This window comes from Pantherophis guttatus, chromosome 4, assembly GCF_059756535.1.
Source record: "Pantherophis guttatus breed Tessera chromosome 4, ASM5975653v1, whole genome shotgun sequence".
In the NCBI taxonomy this organism is placed as follows: Eukaryota; Metazoa; Chordata; class Lepidosauria; order Squamata; family Colubridae; genus Pantherophis; species Pantherophis guttatus.
Window position 1 is genome coordinate 17,308,045 of NC_142066.1, and position 12,740 is coordinate 17,320,784.

At 36.6% G+C, this 12,740-nt stretch overlaps 1 protein-coding gene across 1 annotated transcript; it reads left to right on the forward strand.

Annotated features, from left to right (window-relative positions):
* Nucleotides 1–3,918: 3,918 nt before the first annotated feature.
* On the forward strand, nucleotides 3,919–11,948 carry LOC132709370 (vomeronasal type-2 receptor 26-like). Its single transcript, XM_060682798.2, has 3 exons — nucleotides 3,919–4,181; nucleotides 9,183–9,309; nucleotides 10,813–11,948. Exons 1-3 carry the CDS (start codon nucleotides 4,038–4,040, stop codon nucleotides 11,721–11,723), a joined length of 1,182 nt encoding a protein of 393 aa, XP_060538781.2. The 5' UTR covers nucleotides 3,919–4,037; the 3' UTR covers nucleotides 11,724–11,948.
* Nucleotides 11,949–12,740: the final 792 nt, after the last annotated feature.

A 12,740-nucleotide genomic window follows, 5' to 3' on the forward strand; every position in this document is an offset into this window, starting at 1 on the left:
GGTGAAGGTACCCTCTTCCTTCACTCTTTTATTCCTCTTTCACTCTCATGCACTTAGGATTTTAGGAAAGATTCCCTCCATGACCCACCTACTCCTTGGCCCCTTCAGAGTCATCTGACCACTTTCCCCAGATTACTTCCATTTCCTTCACTTGATGTTTTTGGAGCAATTTTCTCCATTCCCAAGCACCCCATAGGTGCCCAAACACTTTTCACCAAGACAGAGAAATGACAGAGATTCAAAGCTTCGTCTCCCTCTGGGTGAAAAGTAAACAGCGGAGCCAGGTGGAGGCAGAGGCAATTCTAATGCACTGCCCACTCCATCCCACCATCTCTCAGCTTGCCTGCGACTGCACCAAATAAGGACCCATGCGGGGCATTGGAATCACCTTCCTCCCCCATGCCTCTGCCTCCATGCTTGGAGTTACCAGTATTTGCACTGCACTAAGGGGCCGGCTCTTGTGCTGTCCACACCCATCCCTCTGGACTTATTTTTGGGGTAAGGCTTATATTGGGCCCACCCCCAAAAAATCAGGCTAGGATTTATTTTGGGGGTGGGTCTTATTTTTTTGGGAAAATATTATGTGTGTATGTTTCATGTATGCACATTTTTCTTCTAGCATTTTTCTTCCTTTACTTCAATCTCATTTTTTCTCAACTCCTTGAACATCTTTCACAATATCTCAGGAGCATTTAATGGTTATGGCATCAGGCTACAAACGAGGGAACTATAAATTCTGGCCCTTAGTCACAAGCTTTACCTGGAGCCAGCCACTCTCAACCCTAGAAAGAACACAATGGACAAACACTTCTGAAAACTCTTGACACAAAAATTGCAGGGACTGGTCCAGCAATGGCCAGAGTCAAGGCATTAATACAAAGGCACTGAAGTAAACCTAAACATACCTTATTACATCTTTACGCCATCTGACTTTCAAAAAGAGAGTCCCTGACTCTGGGTGGCTCACAATAATTAAACAAAGAAATTACAATAAAATCAGTACAAATTAAGAAATAAAATATGGCCAGCACAATGAACTGAGGATTCATTGTCTCTCTCAACAAAGGCCTGGTAAAGAGCCAGAGTTTTATGGCTCTTCTTAGGCAAGTACAGATTTGGAGTAACAGGGCAAGCTTGTTAAGTGCAAAAAGCTGAAAAAGTAACAAAATGCCTATAGTGTAAGATTCAATTATATAATTAACTGAACTTGCAAAAATGACAAAGTTAATTATATAATTAACTGAACTTGCAAAAATGGCAAAGCTGACCAAAAATGGCAAAGCTGACAGGAAAAAAAAAATTTTTTTTTTGAATGACTGGAAAACTTATATGGATGTTTTGTTGATAGAAAAAAATGATAATTTTTGGAATTGGGGAATAAAAGGGCCAAAGAAGATTGAGAAAAGCATGAGATTATAGTTATTCAATAAAATAAATGTGGGAGATATAACTACGGTATATGTTTTCATGTCTTTTCACTCATTTCCTTTTTTTTCCTTACTTTTCTTTTTTCCTTAATTTATCTTTATTTACTTTTGTATACATTTAATGTATTGAACATATATGTATGTGTATATGTATACCTATGTATACAATATAGATGATAGATGAATGATAGATGATAGATAGATGAATGATAGATAGATAGATAGATAGATAGATAGATAGTATATGAGTGTGTGTCAGAGGTGGTATTCAGCTGGTTTGAACCAGTTCAGGCAAACCAGTAGCTCCAACGATCAATTGGCCACGCCTACCCACCCCCACTCTATCCTGTCCTTTATTTCCTGCTTTGGACCTCATCTTAATTGTGTGGCACAGCTGATTTCCTCCCCTCGCTCTTCTACTTATTGTTGCTGACTTGGAAGTTAAGCAGCTGAGCTTCTAAATGCTCCATTTTCAGTGCTGCGCGCAAAGCGCACACTCACCAAACCGGTTGTTAAACCAGCAGCATCTCACCACTGAGGTGTTTGTGTGTGTAGAAATCCAAAGAGTTGGGGACTCCAGATCTTAGGGGTAGCTAATCTCATTTCAGAGGGCAGGTACTACTACAGACAATTCTTTCAAAGAGATAGATTAGGGTGAAGACATCACAAAGTGTTATAAACATCAACATGTTGTACTCTGAAACTTTTTGAAACAATATAGAATTCAAAATTGGTAACTATTCCCCATCTCACTGTAATTATGAAATAACCATAATTAAATTTATACAGTAACTTTGGGTTCATGAACATTCCCTCAGGACAGGAGGTTAATCAAGTGTACTAATATCTCATTTTTTATTGATATGAACAATGATCTAATGTTCCCTTTCATCAGGGATGAGACAGGAAGAACTACATTGCTAGAATTCCTGGTAGTTGATTCTATAGGATTCTGACTTTCAGTCACCTGAGTGATGTCACGTGAATTATCAATGTTAAAAAAATCAGTAAGGGGCAGACTATTTGGAATAAAGCAAGAAGACTCTCAGTTAAAGTCATGTTATTTTTGGCATTGATGGTAATCCTAGTAGTTGCACTTTATGGTCAGAGAAAGATTCCTCTGTCTAAGTGTCCTATTAAGGCACCTCTGCCTGTTCTCCACAAGTATTACCAGCCTGGGGATTTTATTATTGCTAGCATTACCTCTCAAGTCTACATTTTTTCAAGTCCAGTAACATTTCAGAAGCCGCCTTCTGAGGAAACGTTTGATGACCTTTTGTAAGTACCTTAGGTTGAAAAATAAAATACATTTTCTATGTGGTAAGATAGCTTTCATGTTCCTTCACTTCATCTAGCTGTTTGTTCTTCATCTAGCTCCAAATTAGGGGTGAAAAGAAGAGAAAAAGATGACAAATTTTATTCAATAGTTTGGAGCATAAATATTTTTTATGTGCTTATCCTTACTGAAAATTGCAAATTGTACAAGGTATGATAGTATACCCAGAACTCCCATGTATAACTTCCTATATTTATCTTCGATGATGAATGTGAGATACAATCACCTATTGTATATAAAAAAATATTTTCTACTTTGAAAAAATGAAAACCACAAAGTAGAAAAGTTTACCTGTGTTCAAAATTTAAAGTTCCTCTCTAGAACACACACACACACACACACACACACACACACACACAGGGGTGACGTGATAGCAGTGTTCCAATATCTAAGGGGTTGAGAAAAGGGGTCAACCTATTCTGCAAAACACCTGAACGCAGGACAAGAAGCAATGGATGGAAACTAATCAAGGAGAGAAGCAACCTAGAAATAAGAAGAAATTTCCTGACACTTAGAACAATTAATCAGAGGAACGAAATGCTTCCAGAAGTTGTGGGTACTCCAACACTAGAGGTATTTAAGACTGGACAGCGACTTGTCTGGAAGGTATAGGGTCTTCTGATTGAGGAGATTAGATTCAAAGACCTACAAGGTGCCTTCCAACTCTGTTATTCTGTTAATTTAGTTTAGAAACATCTGCAGAAAACAAAGTCAGAGATCACCAAGGATCCCTCCCTGCTATCTTTTGATTAATCTAAATTTTCCCAGGCAGGTGATCTGATATAAATTACTATTTCATTTTCTTTATTCTGTGCAGCAGTTATATTTTCTTGTCCAGATTTTTATTCCTTTCACAGGTATGTGTTTCTTATAGACAAACAATATCTGCTTCGGGCTTTTAATATATGAAAAAAAAAGTATATAGCATATTGGGGTGAATTTAATTCATTAGAAAGGATTGCTACTATTCATGTATATATTATAGATTATTATAGATTTCAAACATATTCAATACAATCAGTCTTCTATTTTCATGGGGTCAGTTACAAGAATGACCTTATCTACATAGAATTAGTAATAAGTTCTAAAGAATGTGGTAACCAGGAAACTATTGCTCATAACCTAGGATGTTCACTCAGAATTACCAGCACATCTTGTCCTTGGCATTTGCTGTGAAGGAACTCAATGAGAATCACCAAATCTTACCCAATGTCAGTTTGGGCTTCCACATCTTAAACAGCTATTTTTTGGCAAGGTGGACTTATCTAGCCTCAATGGAACTTCTATCCACTCAGGAAAAGTTCATCCCTAACTACAAATGTGATATTCAGAATAGGATTGTGGGAGTCATTGGGGGACCTACTTCTGAAGTCTGTCTCCACATGACCAACATCTTGAGCACCTACAAAATTCCGCAGGTAAAAAAAAGATGAAAGGTTCAGGTTCATTATGTTTATTTTTAAATGAGATAGAAAATGGAAACCTTATTGGTTTGCTAGGAAATCTATTTATGAAGTACTGAGAAAGTAGTTGTTCAGTCTATATTTGGGTGCTGAAAATTTTGGGGAACTGTGTTGTAATTATTATAAATGGGAATGTTTTCCAGTAATACATCTATACATCAATATAAATTCTACATTTACTGAGAATCGATGATCAGGAACTTTTGAAAAAAATCTTTGGAAAGTGTAAACGTACGTGTAAAGATTGAAATCAATACTGTTCAATAGCAAAAATCTTAATAAATCATTATATTTCATGTGGTTTAGAACAAATATACTGCATTGAAGATTTATCATAAGAAATATATAAATTACAAGAGTATATACTGTAAGGTAAAAATATGAAAAGAAAAAAGAATGAAAACTATTCTAATGATCTCTTTTTCTACTAAAAGTATGAGAAGGTTCATTTTTTTAATTGTTACTGAGCTCTTCCCATTTTTATTTTATTTATTTTTTTGGTCAAGGTCTTATATGGGTCTTCTCCAATAATAAATGACAAAACCAAAGAAGATTTTTTTCACCAAATGTTTCCAAGTGGGACCCATCAATATATGTGCATTCTAGAGTTACTACTGCATTTCAAGTGGACCTGGATTGGTGCAATTGTTTATGATGATGACAATGGAGATGTGTTCGTACAGGATATACTTCCTTTATATTCTCAGAAGGGTATCTGTGTGGACTTTTTAGAACCCATGCCCAAAACGTCTTTTTCAAGTGACATTGCTGAAACTGCAACAGAATGGTTTGCAACTTCACGTATTGTCATAGGAACTACTGCCAATACTATTATCATTCAAGGTGAAATACATACTGTGAGTGTCTTAAGAACAATTTTCCACTTTTCACAATTTTATGATGTAACAATTGAAAACCGAGTGTGGATTATGACAGCCCAGATGGATTTTGCATCTCCTGGTTTTCTAAGAGATTGGGACATACATTTCCTTCATGGTGCTCTGTCATTTGCTGTTCATTCAAATCATCCTAGAGGATTCCAGCAATTTTTAAAGGAAAGAAAACCTGCTTTAGAAACCGGAGATGGGTTTATCCGAATCTTCTGGAAAGATGCATTTAATTGTGATTTCTCAGATTTCAGTCTACCACAGAGAAATGAGAAGATCTGCACTGGAGAAGAAAAATTGGATAGTCTGCCTGTCACCCTGTTTGACACAAGGATGTCTGGCCACAGTTATAGTATCTACAATGCAGTTTACATTGTGGCACATGCTTTGTATGCCATAACTTCATCCAAGTCAAAAGAGAGGACAATGATAAAAAGCAGGAGACAACAATATCTACTTGGAGAGCCCTGGCAGGTATCTCCAAGAATGTAGAAGAGCTCTTTTAATTAGATAATTAAGTGTGTCACAACATAGAATATTGAGACAAATTATTAGCAATACCCGCAATAGCACTTAGACTTGCCATATTTTTCAGAATATAAGATGCACCTTCCCCCACCTAAAAGAGGGTGAAAATTTGGATGTGCCTTATACACTGAATGTAGCCCTGCCCAGCCTCTGAAACAGAAGTTTCAGAAGCTGAAAAAAGCCTCTTAAAGGGAGGTTTCAGAGGCTGAAAAAAGCCTCTTAAAGGGAAGTTTCAGAGGCTGGAAAAAAAAGCAAGGCACAGAGCTCAACCAATGAACCTGTTGCTAAAGTTCACCTCTGGGAACAGCGGATTGGAGGTATTCCAGGAGGCCGTCCACCCACCAATCAGCTTTTTTCTTATTTTCCTCCCCAAAAACTATGGTGAATCTTATACTTCGGTGCTTCTTATAGTCCAAAAAATACGGTATATGCCACTTCACAGTGCTTTATATCCCTCTCTAAGCAATTTACAGAGTCAGCATATTGCCTTGAACAATCTGGGTCCTCGTTTTACTGATATTGAAAGGATGGAAGGGTGAGTCAACCTTGAGCTGGGGAGAATCGAACTGCCAAACTGCTGACAGTCAGAAGTCAGCAGAAGTAGACTGAAGTTCTGCATTCTAACCACTGTGCTACCATCACTCTTAAAGGATATATTACCACTTAAGTGTCAGGAAAGATATGTAAAAGAGGCCCAAAGAAAGAGCAATTATTCCCTTAACTCATAAATATTTATCAGAGATCTTGAGATGTAATGTTGGTTGCCTTCTGGGGAAAATTGCAAAAATTAAGGGAAGATACATCATGTTTAAATAATTAAAGAAGGAACAAATTTCTCTTTCTGATTTTTCCCTCTTACCTTTTACATATATAGTTTCTGAATATGTATTACATATTCAGAATGTTAAGAAGAGATGAAATGTTATATATTTCTGTACAAAAAAAGATTTTGATTTGTGTGTGTGGCCATGTTTTCATTACTGTAAAGATAGTGCAAACCTTTCCTAGGTTATATTTTTATAATACCTTTATTAAATTACCAAGTTAAACATTAAAATATAAACTAACATAAAAGGAAAAGGGAGAAGGGAATAATAATAAAAAAAGGAGCCATAATATAATTTTCTCTAAATTTTAATGTAACACAAAATAAATTGTCAAATGTAAACAAACATATATTAAAATGCTCTATTTTCCCTCCCAGAAAAATCCAATCTAATCCTCAAATCTCAAAGTCAAAACTTGATAATATTTTTGCATTATAAATTTTCCTCTACCAAAATCTGATTTGAAAAAAGCTGATTTTTTTTCTTAAATAAAGAGAGAAAGACAGCATAATTAATGAAAGCAATTTCTCTTATATTAAAGGCATTACTCTTCCAAATTTCTTTCCCAAACTTTCAGATAGCATCCGGGCAACTGACTTGAATGTTCCTTCCTCCTTCTCCTTCTCCTGTAGGTTTTCCCCTTCAAAATTATTTGTCTTACCAATAACAGACAATATTTCTAACTCAGGTTTGAAATGAAGGATGCTCTCTTGTTTTCTTGCAGATGTTTCATTATCCAAGCTAGGTATCATCAGTGCTCATTCATCTTAGTTTTAAATTGTGTTAGGATTATTATGAATGTTCTCCATGGCCTCATTTCCTCTCTATCTTCTCTTCAATTTAGCTCCACAAGTTTATAAGAAATACTTTCTTTAGAAACAGTGCTGGAGAAAATATTTCTTTTGATGACAAAGGACATTTAATTTCTGGATTTGACATTTTTAATTGGGTAACCTATGAAAATAACACATTTGCAAAAGTCAAAGTTGGATGGGTAGACCCAAACCCATCTACCTCCAAAACTCTCACGATTCATGAGGACTCTATTGTATGGCCTACAAGATTTAACCAGGTACATATTTTGTATAGGTAACCTACATTTTTGAATAGATATTGTTTTTAAAAATTGACTTCTTCATCTATTCTGATACTTTACTTCTGTTTTGAATTTGATGTGCTATATAGTTTAGTGTAAAATTATATCACAGTATCTTGACAACATTCTGAATAATATGACACTCAGATATTTCTCAAAATGATTGACATTCTAAAGGATTCCATTTTATGGACTAGAAAACTTAAATGGATGGACACACTATTTTGCTTAGGGTTGAAGACAATTTTGAACCACATTATGAATATTGAAAGTGATGTTCTACTCTTCCAACTGTAACATCAATTACCGTATTGAGATACTGAAATCATGTTTTGAATTAAATTACTCTAAAAAGTGGTATGTGATTCTTATTGAGAACTGGAAGAGTTGCCTAAATAAAAATTCCAGGACATAGGCTGGGTTGTGAAAAAAAAAATCTTGGAGGACAATAGTAAACTACTTCCATGCTGTTGTTGAGAAGCTGACTTTGATAGTAAGTAGAATGAGGGCATTATTTATTTATTTATTTTATTTATTTATTTATTATTCGAATTTCTATACCGCCCTTCTCCTTTCGGACTCAGGGCGGTGAACAGCCAAAATAAAAACATTTATACATAAAGTACGATTAAAAATAGATTTAAAATAATTAAATTTGGCCCATAGTTTAAAATTTATCAATTTAAAATCCATATCAAAATTTAAAACCAACCATAAAACAAGTCTTGATTTTAGGGTTAGTTTTGAAATTTTAATATTGATTTTAATTGACAAGTCTTAAATTATGGGCCAAATTTATAAATTATTTTAACTTTATTTTTAACTGTGATGTTTGTATAGATGTTTTTATCTTGGCTGTTCACCGCCCTGAGTCCGAAAGGAGAAGGGCGGTATAGAAATTTGAATAATAAATAAATAAATTTGAATAATAAAATCATAAAATCAAGAGAGACCGGCTAACTGAAAGAGATGAGTTTTTAGGGCCCGACGAAAAGTCCGGAGGTCGGAGATCACTCGTATCTCTGGGGGTAGATTGTTCCAAAGGGTAGGTGCCACCACAGAGAAGGCTCTCCTCCTGGGGGTGGCCAGCCGGCATTGTCTAGCCGACGGCACCCTGAGGAGGCCCTCTCTGTGGGAGTGAACTGGCCGGTGGGAGGCTATTGGTGGCAGAAGGCGGTCCCGTAAGTACCTTGGCCCTAAGCCATGGAGCGCTTTAAAGGTGATCACCAACACCTTGAAGCGCACCCAGAAGTCCACCGGAAGCCAATGCAGCTTGCGCAGGAGAGGAGTCACATGGGAGCGCCCAGTCGCTCCCATAATCCCCCGCGCGGCCGCATTCTGCATTATCTTGGATAACTGACCAATATCTGAGGTAAATTGAACCTGTTTGCTTCTCAATGTTTAGTGTGTGTCATTCATCAGATCCAAGATGAATACTATCAATGCCATGAAACTTACACAGCATGTAGGCAGTGATAACCATAATAGTCATCTGACAATATCTCATTCTCAAACAATAAATATAGCAAATATGTATCTATGGTTTAATAAAAGGAATGCCCCATGGCACGGCAGAGCTACCAGACTGATTCCTTTATTTTTCATCTCCTTCATTCAGAAAAGACCCCAATCCCTGTGTAATGACTATTGTCACTCTGGTTCAAGTAAGGTCAAAATAGAAGGAAAGCCATTTTGCTGCTTTGACTGCTTTTCATGTCCAGAAGGGAAGGTGACAAATCAGAAAGGTAATTTTTCTTCATTACCTTTAACCATTACCTCTAACTTACTAGTTACCATTACCTCTAACTTACTAAAACCTATGTGAAATATTTTCAGAATGTATGTGTTGTATTATAGGATATTTTACAAAAACGTTTGAGATGAGTGAAATGTAGGAAAGTACTTTATCCCTTCCCTCCCACAATTAACTTCCGCAAAAGATAAACTTTGTCATCTCAGCCTTAAGACCTCCAGGCAATTACTGTTGCTAAAACGCAAAAGGATAGAACAGATTCTGGAAACTAAAGGAAATTTAACATCAACTCTACAAGAAAAACTGTATTATTTATAGAAAATTTATATTACTTGCACATGGCGACTCAAGGTGGCTGTTGATGAAATACTGTAGACTTCTCTTAAGACTGGCATTGCATTTGTAGTTCTGCTCTAAATTTCTCACTAAAAACCTGATGTGCTATTCTATTTAATAAAAAAAACTTTTCTGGCTATGTCTAAAGATAAAGGTAAAGGTTCCCCTTGCACATATGAGCTAGTTGTTCCCGACTCTAGGGGGTGGTGCTCATCTCTGTTTCAAAGCTGAAGAGCCAGCACTGTCCAAAGCCTTCTCTATGCTTATGTGGCCAGCATAACTAAATGCCAAAGGTGCACGGAATACTGTTACCTTACCACCAAAGGTGGTCCCTATATTTCTACTTGCATTTTTTAATGTGCTTTTGAACTGCTAGGTTGGCAGAAGCTGGGACAAGTAATGGGAGGTCACCCCGTTACACAGCGCTAGGAATTTGAACCACTGAACTGCCAATCTTTCTACCGACAAGCTCAGCATTTTAACCACTGAGCCACCATGTCCCTAATGCATGAGTCTAATCACATGCATATTCTAATTTGCATAAATTTATATTAAAGGTTTGCGTTGCCCCAATTTTTAGGTTAGTCAAGCTACCTGCTACACTGTAAATAAGCAATGAAATTGTGGAGTCTTCTAAACAAACTATTTAGAAAACCTGTGAGATTAATTTCTCCTAGAAACTCTCCTCATCCCCAGATATTGTTCCTGTCAGCCATTTTGAACATGGTGATGAATATTTATAATGAACCTCAAATTCAATTTGAGATGAAAAACTGGCATCTAAAAATTTGGTTTATCAAACCATTATCAAATAGTTTATCAGTGCCTCTACCGTAGATAATAGCTCTATAACTCCCACAATGGCTCTATTTGAAGCATTAACTGGGGATCATTTTGCTAAATTTTGAGCCATGATGATGTAGTTGTTAGAATTCAGTATTGCAAGTGAACTCTGCCCACAGCCAGGAGTTTGATTCTGACTGGCTGAAACTTCATCATTCTGAACTCTTCCATCATTTTGAATTCAATAACAAGAGAACCCAAATTGTTTGGGCAATATACTGACTCTGTTACTTTAATGCTGTAAAGTACTATGGGGTGATATATAAGTCTAAATACTATTGCTTTTGCTTCTGCTAAATTTCCTTTGTTTCCACAGACATGGATGATTGTTTGCCATGCCCAGAAGGACAGTATCCAAATAACAACCACGATTCATGCCTCCCAAAACAGATAGTTTTCCTGTCTTATGAAGACCTATTAGGGACTATTTTGGCCACTACTTCACTCATCTTTGCTTGCATTGCCACGGTGGTTCTTGGGATCTTCATCAAATACCAGGACACTCCCATAGTCAAGGCCAACAATCGGAACATCACCTACCTTCTCCTTGTCTCCCTTGTGCTCTCATTCCTTTGTAGTTTATTATTCATCGGACAACCTGAAAAGCTGACCTGCCTTTTACGACAAACTGCTTTTGGGATCATCTTCTCAGTAGCCATTTCTTGTGTATTGGCCAAAACCATCATTGTGATTTTAGCTTTCATGGCTTCAGTGCCAGGATCCAAGATGAGGCGATGGCTGGGCAAACATTTAGATAATTACATAGTTGTTTCCTGCTCCCTCATTCAAGTTGTTGTTTGTACCATATGGCTTGCAATCTCACCCCCATATCCAGATATTGATATGAACTTAGTGGCAGATGAAATCATCCTAGGATGTAATGAAGGTTCTACTGTCATGTTTTATCTTATCTTACTCTACCTGCTTTTCCTTGCCATTGTTGGTTTTAATGTGGCTTTTCAAGGTCGGCATTTACCAGACAGTTTTAATGAGACCAAGTTCATCTTCTTCAGCCTGTTGTGCTTTTGCAGTGTCTGGTTGTCCTTTTTTCCAACCTATCTGAGCACCAAGGGGAAGTACATGGTAGCTGTGGAGATCTTTTCCATATTGTCATCTAGTGCAGGACTACTAGGCTGCATATTTTTTCCCAAATGCTTTGTCATTCTACTAAGGCCTGATTTGAATACTAAAAAACAATTAATGAGAGGCAAGAAAGAAGAAATATAATTCCATGACTGGTTCAGTTGAAGAAACATTCATTGAATACCACTCTGGAATTAGAACTGACCCAGAATGAAGCTGTTGCAAGTCATGGGAATCCTCTTATTATTTATGAGTGCTTTAGGCACATAAATTTATCTTACCTTGGAAACCTCCCAAAAATTGGTGAAACCAGTTATGACCCCAGATATTTCCAGCCTTACTTTAATAAATGGAATATAAACAATGAAACACCTACTTCCCTGACATAATATTTTCAATTTCTTTCCTTCCTTCTTTTATGAAATTTTATGGAAAAACATTAATACACTGGACTGTAGGAGTTTTAAGAAAAAAATGACTTTAATATTCAAATTACATTGTCATAATCATGGTCATCCCATTAGTTTTTGTTCTCTTTTGTTCATATCCCTAACTCAGGGTCTGCAACCTTAAACACTCAAAGAGCCATTTGGACCCATTTCCCACAGAAAAGAAAACACTGGGAGCCACAAAACCCATCCCATGGCTGACTGTTTCTTGAGTGGCCACAAAACTATTATATGTAGTTGAATTAAATGTTCTGTTTTCTTCTGAAACTTTTCTTTTCTTGGATTTATCAATGGTTGGCCTACTGGGGGTTGAAAACTTCAATAAACCACATGCCAATGGGTTGTGGGTCACACATTAGCGGTTGTGACACGTATTTTGAGTGACAGGGAGCCACAGCAGAGGGGTGAAAGAGCACAGGTTGCTGACCCCTGCCGTAACTCTTACTGTCAGGTATTAAAGAAATATAACTTATTGCAAACCATAGAACAGCCAATTATTATGACTAAAGATAATCCATAGTTTACAAAAGTCTCTCATTATTAAAAAGGTATTAAAAATTAGGCAAATTTCAATTTGTTTTACAATGCCTACAATGGAAGATTCAACTATAAAATAGCTGAGCTTGTAGAAGTGGAAAAGATGGTCAGTTTGGTTAGAGAAAAAACAAAACAAAAATATTTGAAAGCCTGGAAAGATACAGAAGTTTTGTTG

Bases quoted from the DNA above. Each gene is read 5' to 3' on its own strand.
- LOC132709370 (XM_060682798.2), top strand. From the start codon at position 4,038: ATGGAACTTCTATCCACTCAGGAAAAGTTCATCCCTAACTACAAATGT. The intron at 4,182-9,182 runs GTAAAAAAAAGA...TCCTTCATTCAG, and splicing joins GCACCTACAAAATTCCGCAG to AAAAGACCCCAATCCCTGTG. The intron at 9,310-10,812 runs GTAATTTTTCTT...TTGTTTCCACAG, and splicing joins GAAGGTGACAAATCAGAAAG to ACATGGATGATTGTTTGCCA.